This window comes from Gymnodraco acuticeps, unplaced genomic scaffold (assembly GCF_902827175.1).
Source record: "Gymnodraco acuticeps unplaced genomic scaffold, fGymAcu1.1, whole genome shotgun sequence".
Taxonomy (NCBI): domain Eukaryota; kingdom Metazoa; phylum Chordata; class Actinopteri; order Perciformes; family Bathydraconidae; genus Gymnodraco; species Gymnodraco acuticeps.
This window is the reverse complement of record NW_022990981.1, coordinates 4,651,760-4,675,752: the sequence shown is the minus strand read 5'-3', so window position 1 is coordinate 4,675,752 and position 23,993 is coordinate 4,651,760. Positions and strand designations below refer to the sequence as shown.

The following is a 23,993-nucleotide window of genomic DNA, read 5'->3' as shown; positions in this document are numbered from 1 at the left end:
TGAGTGCCGGACTATTTATTGGTTTCCCTAAGAAACAGTTAGTGGCATAGCCCCCTGTAAAACAGAGCCTTGTTGTTTTCACACAAATGAAATGAACAAAACGGAGGTGTTGAGTAGTGAGCATTAAAAGGTGAGGGTGGGTGGATTTTGGTAACTTTGAACAGTCTTTCTGGTTTCCCATGTGTCCAGTTAGTTTGGATCAGAGAATGCATCAAACTGTGACAACAGAGCAGCAGAAGCATCAGTGTGACTGTGGCTCCTGACCCTGAGCAGTTCTCTCGGCACAGTAGCTGCTCTATGCACACTGCCAACATTATAATACGTCTGAATTCTACCAAAAACTGTTAAACGTCTGTTTGGTTGGTCAGAAAGACATTTCACTATATTTACGGGCACATCATCTTATGTTATTACAGTTTGGCATTTAACACCGGCACCCATCAACACAGGGACCCACCACAACACTAAGCAAAGGAATCACAACGGCATATTTCACCTTCTTGTCTCCAATGTGTATCATTTCAGAACCACATGGTTCATTTCTCTCCACTGTGTATCCGTTATGTCTCCACTGTGTGGTGCAATCATTTCTTCTCTGTGTGTGGTGCACCCATTTCACTCCCTCTGACCAGGGAGCCAGGAGTCACTAGACTAAAGGATGGAACCACTCTGTCTGTCCATGTCATGCTGCACACTTCCCCCAAAGTACTGTGTTTCAAGTGTCATTTTGCACATCTAAAACTCTAATCTGTGTCCTCAACTAGTGTGAAAATAAGCGTTTATGCACACATGGGCTATACAAGTACTAATCTTTTCCTATTCATTCACCTATTCTGCACTCTAAGTTGCCCTTTTATGATTTCTTTGTAGGTATTGTTCAGAATCAGAATGAGAAACAGGTGTATTGCCAAGTAGGTTAACACATACGAGGAATTTGTCTTGGTGTTTTTGGTGCAGACATAAACATACAAATAAAACAAAAATGAAAACACTTATAAAAAACGTTTTAAGAAAACTATAATAACATTTAAAATATAGCAATATTTACATTGAATATGGTTTAAATATAGGTATACCGTAGAGAAAATAAATAGGAATAAAATATGTGCAGTTACAATGTGCAGAGTTCAGAGGGATGTGCAGGACCGACAGCATTAGGATGAAGAAGATATCCTTTACATTGTGTGAAATGCGTAAAGTCTATAGAGGGGCTGAGGGTCCCGAGGGGGGGTCCCGGGCCCTTAATGAGGCCGGCAGGGGAGGGGAAGAAACTGTTCAGGTGGAGAGAGGTTTTGATCCCGATGGGGGGGTTAACAGGTAGTGTCCAGGGTAGGAGGGGTTACTGTCTTTATCAATATTTTTCATTACTTCCATTTTATTCTTGAGTAAATCTCTGGAATTTTTGAAAAAGACAGTTGACTGTCACTTTTGATATACCTTGTACTCTGCCCAGATATTTAGGAATGAAATATTTATGAAATATTCAAAAAGTGCTATAAAAGCAGTTTTTCCAGCTGTTGGTTCTGGCTACATACAGATGTGAGACTTTACCAATCTTCTCTGGGAAGAAAACTAAAATATATTAAATATATCAAACTATGACTTAACAAAACTTAAAGAAAAAACAGTGCTACTGAAGCAGATAGAAAATACTTTAAAAAAGATGAAGGTCAGACTGACATAATAGGGATGTAAATATGTACATCTTGCATGAGGGCACCAACCCTCCTCTGTAGCTAAATGAAAAGCTCTGTCAATAATTGATCATCCTAACCCTGTTTTCAGTCTTACGTGTGCATCGTTTCATAAACAAATGAAACAGACAACATGTAGACATGGTAACTAAACAGCCGCAGAATAAGCCGCAGAATAAAAGCTGGAAAATAAGAATATTTAAAGTACACTAGCGATGCCCTCCCAGAGAACCACCTTTCAGGTATTACATTATTACTGGAACATTTCACTAGAGATATGATCTGCATGTTATAAAACCTCCGAGCCTTCCAACTCCAAACACAAGTGGTTCGTTCTTTTATCTGCCTGTCCTACATTTATTGTATGTCAGACGATTTAGACTGCCCAAGGCTTTGATTTTTTGAAGTTGCTCTTAATATCATGTAATATCAACTAATGATTTAGGTCAAGACTCATTTTGACACTAGTGCAAAACATGTTTAAAAGATGCAACTTACAGGAACCTGCTTTGCTACGGTTAATCATTTAGTTTAAATCCACAAACAAAATCCAACCAATGTGTACTTTCTGGGTGAGCTGAGAGTATCATCTCTCCCATAGGTGTCGTGGATTTAGAAGAATTCTCTGTACTCTCACAAAAGGACCAGTAGAACGATGTAAAACACCTTTACTGACCAGGCACAGCACTGAATGAAGTTGTAGGGGTTTTCCAGCTGACGTGGCAAAGCACACGCAGCACCCAGATTGAGTTCTCTTTACAATTTCCCCCCCACTAACTAGACTAATAGCCTAGTGAAAAATGTTGCTCGACTGAGGCTTTTTCAGCCAACTAAGGTTTAGTCGACTATTTGGGGGGAGCCCTACTGCAGTTCCTTGAGTGGCCACTTGGGGCTGGCTCTGAGTCGCTCTCCATACACCCCAGTGCATGTTGCTTACCAAACTAGACAGCTAGCAAAAGCCTTAGCTGGTAACCTAGCATTATCATGCTAACAGTACCAGGCCTCACAATCCTCTTATGGATATATGGTCGCTTGTTGCTAAAAAAAAAAAAGAAGCAACAAACTGGCCTGTTGACGTCACAGTGAGTACATCAACTTCTCAAATACAGTTTCTGATTTGCATGGTGTAAAAGTGTGTGGGCTCATACCTGAGCGACCCGGGGCTTGTAGGGCGAGCTGCTCTCCAGGTCTGCCAGGATGCTGGTGAGGGAGTCGATCTCCGCGTCCAGGCTGGAGCGTCTCTCCTGCAGGGTCTTCTCTGGTCCTTTCACCTGTGGGCAGACATGTAAGTTCAGAACAGTGAGCAGCCAACTTAGCAAAGAGCCTGTAACAACACAAAGGTATGTCTTTGTCTAGCTGCAGTCAGAAGTTAAGGGGAAATAATCATCAATGACGAGTAATTCTGACTCTGCTCCGAGACATTCTCTCCCTTCCTACACTTTGGTTTTGAGTTTCTGAGTTCATTCTCACCTTGACCCGAGACAATCCTTTTGAAAGCCACACATCAATAGCAGAGACTTCTCTCTAAGAGAAACGCGGTGAGAACTAAGAAGCTATGTATTGTCTGTAAGACAACTTTCATAAAGCGGTGCACTCTTCACCTCCTACTTTTCAGCGTGCTAGGATTTACAGTAGTTCATTCTTCATGCATTATTCATCAAACTCACATCAGGCAGTATCTCAAACAAAAAGGTTATTTTCTTTTTTAGAATTAAAGTCTATTTCCATATTTAAAAAAATGTAACACATAAAAGATGATAAGAATGGTTCTGATTTTTTTGTATCAGAGGAAGCGTCAGTCAGAGTATCTGCTCAGCAGTCTGCTGCTCACACGGGAACGTTTGCGCTTATGCACAGTATGCGTTTTCAAAAAAGTCTTCCGTTCACACGTATTCGTTTCATTTGACGTGTCTGTTCCATAGACTGGTCTGTCCGCACGAGAACGCTGGAAACGCTGTAGTACATATGCCGGGCTTGTAACTGGCGCTGTAACTTCCGCCACAAAATACACCAAAAGCAGCGAGAATAAGATCCCCCCCGGATGTGTGAGGCACAAACAAAGGTGGGGGAGGCGGGGCTATTGTTATTTTTTCAGGAAATGATCGTATAGAGGCGATTACACGGAGCCGTTGGACCCCACAGAGCGTTTAGTTTGCTAATCTATCCACCTTGGGACCCGTTATGGGTTGTGGGGTCCGTTTCTATCGTTGTGTTACAGCCTCGTGTAAATGGGGGCTATACGCAAGAGAAACTATGCGGATCCAACCCGTTTTGTTCTCGCGTAAACGGGGTCTCAGACCTCATTCATTTACTTATCTACATCCTTTCAGTTTCACCTCAACCAAAACACAACTTCAACATGGAATAAAATACACAAAATATAACAAAACTGTTGTAGAATAATCTGGAAAGTAGCTCAAAATGATTTGACCGTTAGTGACACTGGAGTTTCTACTAAATTCTCGGGAATTTCTCTATGGAATGACAGAAATATTTCTAGTCTTCTGAACTATGCTGCAACTGTAAGAAGACTTCTTGCAATTGCCTGCGGGGTCTTTTTGAGTTGGCTGGATCAGTGACTGCTTCTTATTCTAATGTTATGTGTTTGGATTACCTGTCACAATCTATTACAGGCATTACAGGGCTTGCCTCCAATTGGAGCAGAGCTGCTGCTGGAAAACATCTAAGGCAATCATGAGCGGGGGTAAACAAAGCAAAACACTAATGGCTTGTCTCAAATCAACAAAAGAAAAAAAATAGGCAAACTTATCTAACAGGGATAAGAGGAGGATGAAAGGAAACATTGCAGTCTTTATGATGTGTTAGAATGTGCCGTGTATGGCTCCATATGGACAACAGCCACGATGAGAAGGAGCTGCTTTTGTTTCCTCTCTCCTGATAAAGGGTTCAGAGTTAACATGTCATATCCAGACATCTCTCAGTCAGGGTGATAAACACAACAGACTACTGCTGCCTCCTTCTGAGGAAATAACATTGAAATCACTGATGTATTCACTCAGTGTATATCATTGCTGAGGCACAGAGAAAAAGATACAAAGACATTTTGAATGATATCCATCCCTTTTTTTTCTGAACAACGCCTGCAGTGGAAGGGTTCTGCTCTGGCTTAAACACACATCATTAAGATACCAGCAGTGTCTTAAGGAATTAAGCTGCATGGTCAGTTTGATTCTACAGCCAATGTGACAGGAGACAAATACGTACAGATAAAAAGCATAAAGAACCTTTCAGACTAATTTAACACTTTACTTCTAACGTATTTTCAGGCCTCAGATATCTTTTACTTCTTCTGTCAATACTGCAGTGTGTGTGTGTGTGTGTGTGTGTGTGGTGTGTGTGTGTGTGTGTGTGTGTGTGTGTGTGTGTGTGTGTGTGTGTGTGTGTGTGTGTGTGTGTGTGTGTGTGTGTGTGTGTGTGTGTGTGTGTGTGTGTGTGTGTGTGTGTGTGTGTGTGTGTGTGTGTGTGTGTGTGTGTGTGTGTGTGTGTGTGTGTGTGTGTGTGTGTGTGTGTGTGTGTGTGTGTGTGTGTGTGTGTGTGTGTGTAATTGCTCAATCATAATGTATAGCTAACTATACCTCAGACTAATACTAAGATGAGTCTACAGTTAGCCCTGGACAGTTGTCAGGCATAGCATAATATTTGGTTGTGTTCAGTAGCCAGTAGCCCTGTAAATATTAAATACAAATACCAGATGGACCTCTTTAATTGATCCTGGGCCAGATGTGACCGATCCATGTTGAATTTACAGAAAATGATAAATCTGCACAAACTCACAGTAACAGTCAACTTTTAGAACATTCTATTTAAACGGTGCAAAAGCCAGAACGTAATATTGTTGCATGAGTGTCTCTGTTTACAGATAGGAAGGATAAGTGGTTTGCTGAACATTTGCACAGATTTCATATATGAAGTACGTTTTGTTGACGCCTTATCACAATCCCAACTGCTCGTGTGTCTCTTTCCCTGCTCAGACCACTCATGTGTTTAGGGATAGCAGCTTTTATCATAAGATTCCATTGGTTCACAAATAACCTTGAATTGTCGGAGCTTAACTGTCGTTGCTTTGTACTTTTGAGAAATAATTGTGTAACTTTTATAACTAAGTCATAACACCACAAGAGGTGCATACTGTTCATTGCCAGGATGCAGGCTTATACTGTCTATGTATACAGATGTTTGGGAAGAGCGGTGAATTTACATGCGCTGCGTAACTAATTTATATTACGTAACATTTCGTCTCCAAACTAACAAAGGAAGCATTCATTTAGGATGAGAAAACGGTCAGATCAGACGATGGGCTTGAAGAGGGGACATTGGACAAAGGAATGTTAAGCACTTGGAGGATTTCACAGCAGAGGTGAAGTGCTGAGGGTGTCAGTGATCCGGCAGAGGACAAATGCCTGAGGGCATTATGAGCTCCACCAATAGGTGTCAGCCTTCCATCCTCCCTGCATAGAACTCTCACAGCTGAGGATGTTTGAGGGTCTCTGGGTTCCTGTGGCCCCCGGCAGCATCTGGAGCCGGCCTCTGCTGCTTGGCTGGAACTCAAATGGACGGACAGTTTGTCTGGACTCGTGTATGAACTCAGTGCAGAGCTCGGGGCTCTTTGCTTTCTGCGTCGACTCTTCCAAAGTTTCTCACAACCAAGAGAATGAAATGCAACAACACGTTCTCTCACCTGATAGTCGCACGAGTTCATCACTGGTGGAGGAGGGAAGGAACTGGAGGGGGGAGAGAAACCGGTCGACTCTTCTGCAGGTGGTGGAGGGGGGGGGTAGTCCGCTGGGATGGACACACACAAACAAAAGACACATGCAGAAAAAAAAGGGCTTATTAAATACTTCCTCTTTTACACTACATTCAAACTGTCAAATATATAATAAATAATAATAAAACACAGACATATTATGCAATATAACTTAATGTTATAATTTGATTTACAATCTCATGAACTGGACAAGAAATAAAAAATAAAAATGCTATCTTTTCATTAGAAAAAACAAAACGACATGGTATAGATGAAGGGAACAAAATGAGAAATGGGAATAATATAAACTCTTTGAGTAACACCAAGGAGACGTGACTGGACAGCCAACAGTTGACAAGCTGTAGATCACACAGTTAACTGAGGTCACTGTCTAAATACTGTGTATGAACAGATGCTGATGTGTGGAGAACTGCGCAAGATGCTGTGAAGTTATTAACCCGGCCCTTTGTTATTTGTGTAAGTTTCAACAAATTCAGAACAAGTTTCTATTAGATCTGTCGGTATGAAGTAAGATAGAATAGCTACAAATGCTGTTATGTTACATTCATTCATTCAATCAATATGTTTGTATTAGCAATGGGTTAAAAGGACCTCAAATATAAAAGGGTTCACTCATGGTGAAGAACAAATGTTTTGTTGCAGGTTTAAGAATACGTTTGATTATGTTTAATAGTGTATGTGAACACATTTCATACTGTATCATTTACCAATAATAGTAACATTTGCGTGAGTTGTACGGATGTTTCAAACGGAGTTGAATGCATGTTATGGCTGTGATGTATTATCTTGTTCAGGGCAATAAAGTGAAGCGGATGTAGGACCGGAGTGAAGTGAACCTGCATTCTTTCTAGCCGCCAGCAGTGGGCGGCTGCACTGGTTTCCAAGAAGTCTGATTGTATAGAAGTCAGTTTCACTTTTTATTTGCTCAGTAAACATTTTCCAAATAAATGTATTCAAACACTAGTTTGAAGTTCTCTTTAATAAAGCCTGATGTGAGCCCATTTTTAAGAAAGTTTGAAGTTACTCCGAGTTCAAAATGTAAACAATGAATTAACATATACATTTTTCTCATTAAGTTGTGCGAAAGATATACTGATATATTTAAACCGGTGTCTTTACCAAATGCTGACAACACAGGATTGTTCATCATCATTTCTTTGACCTGTTCAATCAAACAGTGTAAAGGGGTTATTACAAAAGACAGAAGGAACATTAAAGACAATGAAATGGAGCCTCATCCCACGACTCACCTAATCGTAGCACTTTGGTTAACTAAGAAGAACTCATCTGAAGTAAGCATGTGTCTCTTTTGGCGGAGATTGGAAATGTAAATGTTGTTACAAATGGGTTAGACAAGGTGTTTGTTCTGCCAAAGGAGAAACGAGCCAAATGTGTAGTTAAAGTCCACTAATCCAAGGATTTGATCCAACCACATGTTTCAGACAGGATAAGGAGCTACGTGCCAAATTAAATTCAGATTTGGCTTCTCTTGGCACTCGACTTAAGACTGCATCATTTGACCATGTACATCTAAGTACCAACCCAGACATGAGCTCTGCAAATGGAAGGCTTTTTATGAGATGTAATGGGAATTTGTTCCAATGCTAAGACTTTGATGAGTCCTGTTCAGAAATTCCATTTGCTTTCCATGGCTTTTATCTGTTTTCATTAGAATCTAATTGATGTCATCAATGTAGTTTATCCAAGGCAGCTGACCAAATTAATGAAGCGCGGTTTCACTTGCCTCAACAAAACAGCAAGAAAAATAGAAAAGGAGACAGAAAGATAATGCAGCGTGGGTCAAATTGGACACATGTCTGCGTCTTGAGCATTACAACATTTGAGAAAGTGTGAGCACTGCATTAAATATTCCCTCTGGGTGCTTGAGGGCCTCTGTGTGAATTGTTTATATAATCACCTTGTGACCTCCGCTAAAACTCCAGAGTGTAACAGCTCCTCTAAACCTCTGGGAGAGGAAACAGAAATATGCTGCTCTACAACAAAGCTCTCCCTCCCTCCACTCCGGCACACATTCTTTTTGCCAGAATATAAGTCACTACTGGCTTAAAGAGAATTAAAACATTTCGTTCATGTACGCTTCTCTCGAACATCAAACATGTTTCTCATTTCAGGAAACACAAGAGTTGTACATGCTACAGAGATGCATGTTTTATTGAGAAGGGTTCTGCTGGGGGAAGAGTGCAAAGTGAGACTTGCCGCTGGATCAGGGGGGGAAGCTGAAAGAATCCTTCTGCTTCTTTCTCGCAGCAACCTTATTCTTATAGTATCTGATCATGCCAGTCATTTAGGAGGGGAATGTGTTCATGTAAAGCGACTAGAACTGTGTGTACTTCCTGTAATCCTTCCAAGCAAAACCATTTTCTTGATAAACGCCTGCACTCAACCTTGAAGATGTTTTGGCTGAATCAGGGTCAGAAAAGAAACAGAAGCGAGCATTTAGAATTCTTCTATATCAGGAATGATCCGGCTTTGAGAGGCAGGAGTAAAGAGTTAGGCGATAAACAAAGGCACCTTCTGAGCAGAATCCTTCAATGTGCCCCATCACCTCGGTTGAGGCTTGTGCTAAACAAAGGCCTTATTTCAGGCATTTTATGGAAAGCCCAATCAAAAACAATATTAGTAGTGGGGATGCAAATGTGGTTAATGTTATTCATAGTACAGACTGGTCTGAAAGGAGAAGAATGAGATGAAGAGAAATAAGCCAATAGGAAGGAAAAGTATTACAAATAGCCTGAACTTTCCAAACCTTGGTGGTTGCGTGATGAAATGGGTGAAAATCTGACCAAAAGTTATATTTAAAAAATATACAAATAAATATACAATTTGCATGAAATGTCTGCTTCTTTCTCCCCACTTCTCTTTCTTTTACCGGCATACATTCTGTACAAATCAAATGTGACTTCCCTTTCAACCACAAAAGAGCACTATAATAACTGGAGGACACACTTCCAAAAAAGGAAGTCACATCTTTTAACTGTAAATATCTGAACTGGAAATGATTACTTTCATTCACAGGTTTTGTTATTTCTGTCATTTCCCCCCAAACTAAGCGCTAGATCCCTCACTGGCTTCCCGACAGTAAACAGCCAAACGAGTTGATTGAAAAAGACGTCAAACCCACAGGTCCGTGCCGCAGTCCAGGGAACGTTATCCCCTCTGCGTCAGCCAACCTGTTCCATTGTTCTAATGAATCTAAACAGGGTGGGAGCTGTTCGATTTCTGCTGTGCAGGTCTGACCGAGCTGACAGCCTCTCGTCATGTCAGAGCCGTGAGCGGGAGGAGAGGGAGGAGAGGGAGGAGAGGGAGGAGAGGGAGAGCCTCTGTGCTGTGAATGAAGCCGGCTCCATTTGTGACAATGGGGAGTTGATAGCTCCAAGTGAGCGCTAATGAGAGAAGCAGCAGGAAGACCTACTTAATACGACAACTTCCCCTGTCTTTATTGAGCAATTACTTTGAAGTAGCTGCTTTTTGAACAAGGAATCCTAATCAGTGATTAAAGTTATTTGAGAGGCCATAAGAGGTATAATTGGTTATCGGGATCCGGAGTATTGTTAAGGGGGAGATATAAGGGGTGGAGACGGATCCAGCTGTGACACTAGGACTAATATTAAACTTTGTTTTTCAAGTAAGGGACACATTTGTAAACACTTCAAGTATATGCCTAATGCCTGACAGAACAATGAAGAACAGAGACAACCCAGGAGAATAGTTCTTTGTAGGAATACAAAAGGATTACTATATATTCTGTGGGGGCTGAAGGTTGAGCATATGTTCACAGATTTACATATGTACAATAATATCAGAGTTACACGTGTGCAAGCGCTGGCCATCTGCTCTTTAACGACTTAGGACAAAGCCCAGCACATTATCCAACAATTCACAGAAGGGTTGGAAATAGCGGAGAGATAAACTGAAGAGACCTCAAACACAGGGACACACACATGTTTGGCTGTCTGTTTGGGCGCACAAAATATGTTGATTCATATCATAGAGCTTGGTGTTAGCGTTCACACACAACGAGCCAGGACCCAGTCAGGACGGACATTATTCACTCCCTGAACCCTGAAAGCTAAATAGCTCTTTCTTTGATTTGAGCACAAACCTAAAATGTCGCACAGAGCCAGGAGATGGGGGGGAAAACATCTCTTAGATGAAAGTAGTAAATTGTACGAGCTATCAGTCAATGTTAAGATGTATCTGATTATTGATTTGTTTTCCAGCTACAATAAAAGCATTGGAATAAGAGACATAGGTAACATGGTATATACTTCTCGTGAATATAATCCCATTATCAATTTGTATTTTGTACATAACGTGCACATTTTCACGCTGTGGCACTCATTTGATGTGGTCTTAGTGAACACCTTGTGTTGAAACCCTGATGCAGTCATACGTGTATTAATCCATCTCTCGCTCTCCCCAAGCTCGAACCGCTTACCGCAAGTTGTCTAACTTTGCAAAAAGAAGCATATTGCTCAATAACAAAACAACATTTGTCCGAGCATTTTTCAGAAATGTTATTTAATCAGAACAGAAGAGTTTTTTCTTTTTAATTCTCAGAAGAATATCTTTGTTGTTTTTCTAGCAAATGTACAATGTCAAGCTCTGAGGAAATGTACGTTTTGTTTCCTCATAAATGTATAACTTTAAATTGTTAATGCTGGGTTTTTCCTCGGAATACCCCCCCCCCCCCCCCCCCCCTGACCTGGGCACATTTTTGTTTTATACATACAACGGCCCTAATACCTTTGAATCACAACGTATCTGTAATAACAGAAAAGAACATGTGAGAAGTGGCTTGTCTTAATTCAGTAGCTGAAAAGCTGTAATCCCTTGCAGACAGAATGTCCTGTGTGTTGCGTGCTTTATCTCCACTCCCTTCCAAATGCTCTGTGGCAGAGGCTGAGAGGGAGCACATTGTTTTGGCATAATTATGGAGCCGTTTCATTCCATCTTCCGCTGCAGAAGAGCAGATGAGCCCTGCTCTTAATTAGCATGATATGTATAGAGGAGGGATTTATGACTTCATTTGGTTTGGGGATGGAAGGGAGGGGTTTGAGGTCTTTGGAGATATACTTGTTTTAAGTGTAAAGGAGAAAACCCAAATTGGCTCCTGCTACTCTGAGGAGCCTTCCCACGGGAGCAGACATTCAGATCAGGAACAATACACGGATGGTGTTTCTGCATGAAGGAAAGCAACACAGAGAATAGGAGAATGCTTTAGAGTCAGGGTTGCTCTTTTGATCTTAAAGCTTGAAATGTCATATGGGACAAACATGAGTGCCTCACAAGGTGGAGTGAGGAAGAGTAGAAGGTGTGCATCCTCACAAGGTGGAGTGAGGAAGAGTAGAAGGTGTGCATCCTCACAAGGTGGAGTGAGGAAGAGTAGAAGGTGTGCATCCTCACAAGGTGGAGTGAGGAAGAGTAGAAGGTGTGTATCCTCACAAGGTGGAGTGAGGAAGAGTAGAAGGTGTGTATCCTCACAAGGTGGAGTGAGGAAGAGTAGAAGGTGTGCATCCTCACAAGGTGGAGTGAGGAAGAGTAGAAGGTGTGCATCCTCACAAGGTGGAGTGAGGAAGAGTAGAAGGTGTGCATACTCGGTGGAGTGAGGAAGAGTAGAAGGTGTGCATCCTCACAAGGTGGAGTGAGGAAGAGTAGAAGGTGTGCATCCTCACAAGGTGGTGTGAGGAAGAGTAGAAGGTGTGCATCCTCACAAGGTGGAGTGAGGAAGAGTAGAAGGTGTGCATCCTGACAAGGTGGAGTGAGGAAGAGTAGAAGGTGTGTATCCTCACAAGGTGGAGTGAGGAAGAGTAGAAGGTGTGCATCCTCACAAGGTGGAGTGAGGAAGAGTAGAAGGTGTGTATCCTCACAAGGTGGAGAGCTGAGCTGCAGCTCTCAGGTGTCCTTGTCTCTCTCATTGAGAACCCTTGAAAGGGCTTGTTATGTAAATACCTTCAAAAGCGAAACAAATAGAATGACCTAAAGCAATAATGTGAAACACGATATATGATGTTATACATAGAGCAGGAGGCGTCGGACTAGAAGCTTGTGTTGCGCATATTGTTATTGGTGACGAGCAATGTCAATGCAAAAGGTTGATGGTCATTTTGCACGTGTCACCATTATGTGTTTTATAAATATAAGTACAACAGCTCATAACATATTTTGGTAAACGCTTTTTTAATTCTGAATGAGATTTTGAGTTCCTGCCTTTTTTTCCAAAGGAAACGACAGGGCTCAGGAAGAAGAGTTGTGACTTCACACTGTACCTTTATATGTCATTGAATATGCCATTATTGTACACTAAATGTAAATAAAATCCTACTTTTATATTGTGTTTGTGTATTTAGCCCTTCAAATGTGTTTTTTGTCAGATAGTTTACACATTATTATCTTCACAATCAACATTTATATGTTCACCCTTTTAGTTCTGTTTTATCTTCCATTTTGAGATGTTTATATTGTAAAATTGTTTATTTTCGACTATTTTTTTAGTTGTAATTATGTACAATACTTTGTTTTACATATTGCCGCAACAAAAACAATTCCCAATTTGGGATCAATGAAGTATATTGTATCTTATCTTATTAAGAACTTTGGTTCTGTTTTTGTTGGTTTTCTAGGATAATATGAGCTCCACTGAAACCTGACTGGAGACTGAAAACAGGACGAGGCTGGCTTAACACGATAACAACTCAAACAGATAAATAACATAGGAATAATACTTTATTTTAAAAAAACAACAACTAAGTGTCCACCTTAACACAGCAGTTTCAGAGTGTATGCATATGTTATTATATAGGATGTGTTCTATCATACTCAAACTTCATCTGATGGCAGAGCAGTTCTTTTGAGAAGAAGCTGCTTATTCCAGTGAAACCCTTCTTTTTTAAATCGTACTCAACATAGAAACTGTCTTTGATTATGTTTGAAAGAACAGACAGGATATGAAGAAAACATATGTTCACAATACTCTGACCCTTCTGGATGGAGCTGACATTTTGAGGAAGTGAAACGTCTTGTTCTGGCTGCATAAGAACTAACGACACACATGAGACAATTCAAACATGAAGTTGTACACTGTGAAAAAACGAATTATCATGAGAACAAAGAAAAGTTTAAAGTGAAGATGAAAAGAATCACATAGTTCACTTGTGGAGACGCACGCTGCAGACACAACACGTCGTGAAGGTGTGTGTTGGCTCTCAGCGGGCCTGTGGGCTCTACAGGGACTCACACACTCATTGGTGGATTTCCTGTCAATTCTCCTGGTGACACCCATGAGGGACTCTGACATAACAACCGGTAGTCAGTTTGCTTCTGGCCACTCAAGCAGGGAGGAATAAAAACAGCTTATGCACATGGTCGACACTTTTGAACTGCTCTGAGCAAACAATTAGCGGGTCTCTGGCAACTTGGCGTGAAAAGTTTGGATCAAAAACAGCACTTCACAGAGGTTTCCAACTTTCACTATCTCACCAGAAAACCTCAGCCCTCGTAACCAACAGCAGCATCTTACTGCCTTGGAAAATAAATCTGACATTAAATAATAAGTAATAGATTTCAGACAATATGAACATATTGTGATAGAGATGCTGCTAAGGATGGGTTTTTACCCTTACCGTTCAGATCACAGGTCTTTACATTTACTTACAGTAAATAATAAAAAATAAAGCATTCAAACACGACTGAGATAACATATTTAAACACGTTGCATTAATAGCAAAAATGAAGTGTTTTAATGGAACTACTGAGCAATATACAGTAACAATATCAATACATATTATATTTATGTTGTGAATTGAGACTTAGATTTCTGATATTGTATTTTGGCATAAGTGTTTTAAAGGCTGCATTGTAATACAGTGATGTATATTGTATTCCTCCTTAAACCACTCCGTCATTATATTCACATTGCTAATCCTTATTCATCAAACATCTCATTGTGTAAATATTTTATGAAAGCACCAATAGCATTCAATATTGTTGCAATATTGATATTCTGGTAGAGGTAAAACACATGATATCAGATCGTCTCCATATTCCTCAGCCCTTAGTGCAAGGCAGAGGTCCTGGAGATCTCTCCACAATATTGATTAGAATGCTGTGTACATAAAGAGGGCAACATCAAATCAGAAGACGTCAGTGGCCTGAAGTGGAACACGAGCTTCACGCCCAGCCTCCTGCTCTGTGCGTAGTTAACACTGAAGTCTAGTAAGAGAAGACTTAATAACGAGTTGATCTATGCACACAGCTGCACTCCACTCCAACCCATTGGCACATGTGCAACACATTTTACCCAGGATACATTTCTGCAGCTTTCAGTAAAAACCTAAAAGAGTCTCAAGGTAAAATGGAAGCTATTAGCATAAACGCTTGTGAAGTTTTTTTGTTTACAAGAGACTTTAAGAAGGCCATTTTATACCACAATGCATCTGTGCACCTGTTGCCTCCTCCGTCTGCCAATAACTCAAAGGCTTTTTGAACTATTCTAAGCTTGCCAGCGTACAATAAACAACGTGCTGGTGTCAATACTGTTGCAGCCAAACTGAACCGATGAGTCTCAGGAAGATACTGTTTGTTCGGAGGTCTGTTGCACTGCCTCGCATTTCCCCGGTTATTTGTGATGTTTGTCCACCTAGCTGCAGAGTCTGGAAGAGCTGCTACTGGTCACACACACATCACATTCATATTTGTGGGTGTTAAAGTAACACAGCTCACGCTTGTCCAGCACTTTAGAGCTGTGTTAAGTGGCATACTTGTAACCAGTTATAGGTGGCCAAAGTATACCTATCATTTGACATCACCATATATTATGTATATACTGTAAAAAGGACACTATTCAGCCAGTTAGTGATTGATTATGAAAGTTACAAATACAATCAAGCACTTTAAATCTTGATTTTTCTCTTGAAATTCAAGTGTTTTTAATGATCTGCATCCTCAAAACCCTATTTCAAACAATTCAGAGTAAAGTTCCATATGTTGCATAAGAAGGTGCATAAAGGAGAGGAATGCTGACCTGTCTGTGCAAAAAGCAATCAGACCTGACCTCCCTGCAGTCCGTGTCCCATAGAGATCAGCTTAAAGCCTCACATCTGATCTGTTGTAAGGAACTCTGAGCGAAGGGTCACTTCCTCCTGCTGGGGCTTTAATCAGAACAACTTCTCCCTGAAACATGTGAGGGCCGGGCTCTGTCTGAGCACCGCCCCGCTCTTTGTCCGCTCCGTAAACACGGCCCAGACGCTCACGCCGCTCCCCGGCAGACAAAAGGGACAGCGAGGCGCCGTGCCAAATTGACTTGTCCCTCATTTTTATGCTAATCCGCAATTTTACATCAGACAGTCCCCACATTTGATATAAAAGATATTAAATAAATAAAAAAAGGAGACCCAGATAAGCTGTTCATAAAGACGTCTTATCCTTTGACAAGTGGAGATGTCTGCAGATGGCTTTACATATGTGTGTGTGTTAAAAATGCACATATGTCGACTCATTATTAAATGTTAATGTCAAAATGCTGTTGTGGTAACCTTTTGAATTTTTAATACAACATGCTGCATTCTTTAGATATTAAAATAAGATCATGTTAAATAAAAAATGTATCAGTTTGTGTTTCTTGAATATTTCCCATTTTGATCAACATTATAGATGACTACAACTGAATCTCTCCAAACATTATATTCTAAGCTTTTCCAACTTTATGTAATTACTGTCATAGAACAGTATAAAAGATAAAACCCAGAAAGTGGGGTTAACAGTTCCCACTGAGGTCATGAGATATTAACAGAGAGACTGTGGCATGAATTCATACATTTACATTTCTTTATGTTACAACATAATCTACATATGTCTCCCCTCCCGCTTTATTTAGTTATTAATCCTCTTAGCACCCAGACAATGATTAATTGTGGATAAAATACTTTGGATTAAATATGTTGTATTAAAATGTAAAATAACAAGTCTTTAATGATCATCAATCACAAATCATCAATGGGGAAACATTATTCATTTTTTATTTGCAGAAATAAATGACAATTCAATTCTATGACAATAGAGAAGAAGCTAACGTCACCAAATGATTGTGTAATCAATAGTAAACAGTTGTGTCACATCTATCTGCAGTATGCTGGCGGAGTGTTTACAGCAGAGCCAAACCACACATGACCCCCCCTGCCCTTTGGAGGTGTGCAGAGCTCTCAAAGGAGCCGTCTAAGAACTTGTTTTAAACAAGACGTAACATCTGGATCAGCAGACAGGTCACTGCTGGCTGCATTTCATAACCGTTTCCTTGTTTTGGTAATGTAGGGCTCTCTGGGGGGTTTGAGGCTTTGAGTTTTGGAAAATATCTTACATTACAAAACATACTGCATACCGGGGGGGTGGGGTATTCATTAATGTGATCAAATCAAATATAAAACCAAAGCTATTTGCCACTGCCAGGGCAATAACATTTAATCTAGTTTGTTAAGAGTCCAGAGATAAGAAAACGTTGCATTTGTTCCAAATAACTCTGGTTCTATCAACTCCTCCGTCTGAAGAGATGTAAAGTGTCCATGTCAGAGTTCAGTACCAGTCCCCAAAATGCTCTCATTGGTTGAGAGGCGTGATGACGCCCATCCTAAGTCAATACTGATCAACATCTCCCCCCCTCCTGTGACCCATGGTCTGTCTGTATGTGTATTCAGAGCCAGTGAGAAACTGACATTCAAAATAATAATAATAAATAAGTAAATAGAAAATGCGTTAATGGCTGCGCGATAAAATAATTGTTAATGAATGAATGTGTTAATGTGATAATAATGCGTTAACTTGCCCAGCCCTAATATATATATATAAACAAACATACATACATACATACAGTATGTATACTTATATGTATTCTACGTTATTTTCAATCATCTCAGCCTCAGATGAAACTTTGTATGATTATAATTCCACACTTTAACCCTGTTGCAATAGAAAAAAACAACTAATTAAATACAGTAAGTTACACGTAGAAACTATCAGTAAATGTGTTCATTGCATAATATCTTGTGGCACTAGAACTTTTTTTAGGAAAAACAAACCCTCAGTTCCCAGGGGCCTAAAAGAGCCGAGCATGCAAGGCTTCCTGGACTCACACATGCTAACCACAGTCCTGCTCTGTATGTGTATGACAAGTTAGGCATGCAACAAGGCCTCTGTCACAATGCTAATATGTGACTGTAATTATGAAGCAAATGTGCAAAGAATGCAAGGCCTTTAACCTCCACTCTAAATGTGCACAGAGGCAAAGAAAGGAGAAACAAAATATTGATGTGTATCCATCAGAGGACCAGCTGCCAACTAAATTCACACACCATCGATCTGTACTCAAAGGATAATTAAGCAGAATATTTGTGTTCAGTCAGAGCACACCTTAACAATCCAATGTTCTGATAGAAACAATGGCCACAACATAATAAAAGATCTGTGTTGCAATGAACAATAATTACAGTAGGGATGGATGAAGCAGTGTGACCGTGATCAGCATCATTAGGTATGATACGATTCTGTTCTCCAGCCCTCTTTTTATATCAATGAGCTTTTTAGGATTGTATAAATACATCAAATGATTGCTCTATAAAAGTAATGCTAAATAGCTCTGCTATGTGATGTGTATTACTTGAACTAATACCATAATATTCTTCAATAATTGTGTTTGAAAGAGTTGCTTTTAAATTGAAATATTAAGACATATAAAGCTGGTGTTTTACCCACAATCAATACAAGACACGAGCACTCAGGTCAATGTGTTCCTGACGGAGAGCTGCACACTTCATTGTTCAGAGAAATAACTCAGTTAAGAAGAAGTGGAACATGATTGGGGACTGAAACCAAAGATGGAGAAAAAGTCAGATGTTTGTAATGAAAGAGATTTTGGACAGTCTGGACCCGGTCTGATCAGGCAGAACAGTGAAGACGACAGTTCTCAGCTGCCTTCAGGAGCGTCATTAAAGCAGTTCTGCGCTAACGTTGCCGTTGTTCCTCTGGAGCAGTGGTCTTCACTATTTTTTACATGCGAGCCGCATTGATAGGACAAAGTCAATAGGAGAGCCACTTATACCGCAAAGTATAAAAAGCTGCATACAGTTATAATAAGCATGTCTGCTTATTAATCTGTCATCCCACCCAGAACATACAATATGCAATGCAGCCAACCAATACTATAATGTCAAGCGTATTTGAGCACTCGGAAAAGCGCTATATAAAATAAATGTATTATTATTAATAAGCAGGGGTGCACATAACTTTCTTATGCCCCTTTCACACCAATGCGGTTCCTGGGCCAGTTCGGAGCTAGAGCCTGATAAGCACTGGTTTTTTCCTGTTCACACCGCAGCGGAGCCTGCTCTAAGCACCGAAAACCGGTGCTTACCAAGCACCGAAATCCGGTGCCAAAAAAGTGTAGAAGCAAGAACCGCATACGTCACGCTTACGTCGGAGGGGGGCGAGATTAACCTGAGCGAACAGTTAAAGGCGAGTACGGCAAATAAAAGTTTAAATAGGCAGTAGCGCTGAGCAAAGTGACTAGAACGCAACCACACACTTGTAAAAAAAACACACTTTATAAAGTCAGGCAACACTAACCAGACTTCGTGTGATTCTGTTTATTTGTACCTTACTTTGACCATCCGTTCGCTGTTATTGATCATTGTGGAGAGCAGGCAGACGTGTTGTTTTGTATTATAGCAGCTATCGGATGGAATCAATACATGGGCTCCACAGGTTGTCATGTCCGACTATCACAAGTAGAATCATAATGAAAAATACGCAGCGTTGTGATGCCAAACAGATTCAATTCAGACTGAAACACATTCACTTATGGGGAACTGGGGATATGTATCAGCTGCTTGTGTGACAGTCAGACAGTGAATACTTTACAGCGGCCGCTGCCGTGTGAGCTAACCCGGAGCTAACGGGAGAATAAACTCCGGTGGAAGAGCAGCACTGCAGTGGTCGGTAAATGCCGCCGAAACACATTAATAAACAAAGAACCACGGCACTCTGGAGCAAAGTATAAGGTTGGAGAAGTCGTTATTCAATTTAATCTGGCTTCGTATTATTAAAAGCAACACGATCATCGACCCGACGCAGTCCCCCGTTGTTGTTGTTGTTGTTGTTGTGAGCGCCGTTGGGGAGAAAATCACCGACGTAAACGGGGACATCATTACGCAGCAGCACCAGTCGGGCTCTGGGCGGTGTGAACAAAACGGGGGCTGAAAAGAAAAACCGGTTCCGAACCAGAAGAGCACAAGCACGGAGATAGAACGGGAACCGCGTTGGTATGAAAAGGGCATTAGTGAGTTACTCAGATGAGTACCAGGAGACGGCGTTTGGTACTCACCCCACACGAAGCGTGGTGTTAATAAGTGCAGTCTTCCTCACTGTCCTCCTCAGTGTCTCCTTCACTGTCCTCTATTTCCACTTCTTGCATGGTAGATGATGAAGATGATGAAGATGCACCTCCCTGTCTCTGTTTAAGCCTCCGATTTGCTGTCTCAAAAACTTGTTGCCAAAACTGTGAAGTCCTTGCATTTCCTGAGGCCAAGTTGAAGGATCAAATACTAATAATAATAATAATAACTTGAATTTATATAGCGCCTTTCATAACCTCAAGGTCGCTTTACAAAGAAACATACAAGGACAAGACATAAAAAACATAAACATAAAACAGGGGGCAGAAATGGAAGTGTAAGTGGGGGGGGGAGTGAGTTATTGTTGGAAGGCGATGTTGAACAGATGAGTTTTAAGGGTTGATTTGAAAATGTTGAGAGAAGGGGCGTTGCGGATTTCTGCAGGGAGGGAGTTCCAGAGGGTGGGGGCAGCGACACTGAAGGCACGATCCCCGAAGGTGCGGAGGCGTGAATGGGGAATGGAGAGCAGGCCGGAGTCTGAGGATCGAAGGGTGCGGGACGGGATGTATGGGTGGAGGAGATCTGTGAGGTACTGAAGGGAGAGGGCGTGGAGGGATTTGTAGGTGAGGAGGAAGAGTTTGTAGGTGATGCAGGACTTGACCGGGAACCAGTGAAGGTTGAAGAGAGTGGGGGTGATGTGCTCCCAGGGCTTGGTGCATGTGAGAACCCTGGCAGCTGAGTTCTGTATGTACTGGAGCCTGTTCAGGGTTTTCGTGAGGTAATGAAACAATGTATCAGCTTCTCAGCAACAGAGTCGGACAGTGATGGCCGGACTCTTGAAATATTTCTGAGGTGGAAGAAGGCTGATTTTGAAACGGATTTGATGTGGTTTTGAAATGAGAGGGTTGAATCCACGACAACACCAAGGTTGCGGACCAGAGGGGATGGGGAGATGATGGAACCGTCGATGTTGAGGAGCAGATCTCCAACCTTCCCAAGCAGTGCCTTGGGGGCCACAACCATGAGCTCAGTTTTATCACTGTTTAGTTTGAGTAGGTTGGTGGTCATCCAGGTTTTAATTTTGTGTAGGCAGTTGATTAGTGACTGAGGGGGGAGATGGGCAGAGGGTTTTGTGCTGATGTACAGTTGGGTGTCGTCGGCATAGGAGTGGAAACAGAGACCATGGCTGCGGATGATATCACCAATCGGAAGGATGTATATTGTGAATAGAAGGGGACCGAGCACCGAGCCTTGGGGGACTCCATGGTTGACAGAAGCACAGGGGGAGCTGCAACCAGCGTGTGTGACAAACTGTATCCGGTCCGAGAGGTATGAGTGGAAGAAGGAGAGGGCAGAGTCAGTGAGGCCAAGGAGTTCAGACAGGCGGGTGAGGAGGATATTATGGGAGATGGTGTCAAAGGCTGCAGAGAGGTCAAGGAGAATTAGTGTAGTGACTAAGAAATTATCACATGACTTGAAGTCATATCTGATTTCAGATGTGGGAAGTAACTAAGTACACTTATTCAAGTACTCTACTTAGGTACAATTTTGAGATACTTGTACTTTACTTGAGTATTTCTATTGTATGCTACTTGTTCAGAGGTAAATTGTGTACTTTTACTCCACTATGTATCTAATACCTTTAGTTACTTCACAGATGTGGATGAATGATGTGAAATATAATCAAGTGTTAAATCAGACTTTAGTTCCACCTGGAGTAAATCCACAAGCTACCCTGCAGTATACAAAGTCATTCAAACTAGCTGCACCTGTACCAGCTTTGAGAACACTTTCATGATCAATCATTATAAAACATATCATATATATTATTCTGAAATGGACCAATCTGCACAACGACTACTTTTACTGTCGCTACTTTCACTATATTTTGATGAGAATACTTTTCTACTTTTACTTGAGTAACATTTTGAAAGCAGGACTTTTACTTTAACAGAGTATTCCTACACAAGATCTGAGTACTTCTTCCACCTCTGTCTGATTTCAAACTCATCCATTAACACCCTAAGTTTGCAGCTGTGGTTTTTGCTCCACCTTGCTGTAAATCAAACTGCAGCAGCTTGACCACAGAACATGAACGTTGCGATCAGCTGATTTTGCGCAGTTCTCCAGTGTGTGCACGGGGCACAGAATGTGCACAGGGGAGTCTCCCTTGCCAGTTGGCGTAGTTTTGGCACAATTTTGTTGTACACACCGACGTTAACAGCAGCCCTGTCTGTGCACACGGCACCAACTCTGTCGTCCAGTGATCTAAGCCTGCCTCCTGTAAAGCTTCACAGGTCCGTCGGTTATGGCCTGCACGGCTCGGCCAGCACCCAGTTCAATCAGTCCAAGAACGTTCGAAGATTTATTGCAGGGAGCAAAACGCCAAAGTGGCTGCTTAAATGTATTTTAGATTTTTGTGGACATGTCAATAGTTTACTCCACTGAGTGTTGACAAGAAACACGTGTAGACGAAATATGTGTTTTGTTTTGATGACCTATCAAGTAAGCAAAGGCCCTTAGTGACACAAGTGACATTACGCATTTCAGATGCTTACCGCGCATGCGTACCTTCGTTATGTGCACCCCTGTCTATCACCCCTTTATTTAGCCTACCGTCATGCGAGCCACCAATTAAAGCTTGGCGAACCACATGAGGCTCGCGAGCCGCGCAATGAGAAGCCCTGCTCTGGAGAGAGCCGCTCAAAGAACTAAACTTTGCCCTCGATTTCCTTCGACCTTTCGACATGTAACCAATCAGATGACAACTGTATGGAGCACGCAAACAGGGGAGATAACCATAGAAACAAAACTAGCTAGCTGGCTAACAAACGTATCATGTGAAGACTGCTTTAAGATTAACTCCAGCTAGTGGAAATAGTGATTGAGTGGTTTCTCCTGGTGTTACCTGCAGGGTCCGAGTGGGTGTGCTCCCCTGCATGTTTGTAAGGGTTGAACTTGGGCTTAGGTGCGACCACAGGGGCAAATTTCTTCGGTGCTTGCTGCTGGGAGATGGAGATGCTCGCACTGCCCAGAGTAGTCTCCATCCTGGCAGCCACCTGTCCCGTCTGGTCATCATTGTTCCACATGGTTCTGATGAAGAAAGACCAAAGTTAATAAAATTGGAGCTGGGACTTGTGAAGTCAAGAACGACATGATGTCAACATGGAGTCTCTCAGGACCTTAGAGCCAATGTCAGAAGTGAGCAAACTTCACTACGGATCACAGTAAGATGAACCAATGCCAGAGCATGAAAGAATCGAGCACCAAACTATTAACACAACAACATCAATCTTGTAGAATGTTCATTCTAGAGGCTAGAATGATCCGTTTCCTTAAGGACAGGAGCACCAGTGATGTTAGGGTTAGAGATGTCCCGATCCAATCACGTGATAGGGGATCGGAGCCGATCACGTGATTTTTAAAAGATCGGAATCGGGAGAAAAAGATCGGGGATCGCGAATCCTTTTTTTTTTTTTATAATTTAAAAAATATATATTTTATTTAATGTTACAAAACAAAAATGACCATGTTCACGTCTTAAAGTATATGATGAATTGGAAATGGGGGACCCTGATGTAAACAAGACGAAAGTCTTTCTCTGGTCTGCATCCCCTTAACAATTGTATGTTTTGAGCTGTACTGTACTGTACTCAATATACAAGCTGTTAATAAACTTTTCAATCAATCAATCAAAGTCATCCTGAGGCCTTAGTTTTGGTTCAAAATGACACAACATCATGTATGTGTTGCTTCTCTTGGGCTTGTTTTCATAGATCTGGTTGCTTATTTCTCTCAAATCTGGCAACAGAGTGGGCGCAGTGTCTAATAGTAGCTGTAAGCTAACGAGAGGCTACGTTCAGCTGGTGACTCGGGAGTCGGGACAGAGAAAATATCAGGAGTTTGGAAGTATTATAAAATTGAAAGCGAAGGCCGTGTAACAGCCAGATGCAATGTTTGCAAGGCGGAGGTTCCGCGTGGTGGAAAGAACAGAGCTACGTTCAACACGACCAATCTAACACGCCACCTGAGAAACAAACACCAACAACAAACACAAAAGTGCACTAGGGCTGTACCCGAATATCCGAATATTCGTTCGTTGGAGTACTA

General features: G+C 41.5%; 1 protein-coding gene across 6 annotated transcripts in view; it reads right to left on the bottom strand.

Annotated features, from left to right (window-relative positions):
- Positions 1 to 23,993, bottom strand: part of lpp (LIM domain containing preferred translocation partner in lipoma) — a 202,427-nt gene that overhangs the window by 92,312 nt on the left and 86,122 nt on the right. For all 6 annotated transcript variants that reach the window (XM_034235722.1, XM_034235725.1, XM_034235726.1 and 3 more), the window contains 3 exons: positions 22,792 to 22,976; positions 6,394 to 6,497; positions 2,843 to 2,965 (listed from right to left, as the gene is read on the bottom strand). In XM_034235722.1, coding sequence (XP_034091613.1) covers positions 2,843 to 2,965; positions 6,394 to 6,497; positions 22,792 to 22,972 — 408 coding nt within the window. In that variant the 5' untranslated portion in view covers positions 22,973 to 22,976. The remainder of the gene's footprint in view (positions 1 to 2,842; positions 2,966 to 6,393; positions 6,498 to 22,791; positions 22,977 to 23,993) is intronic.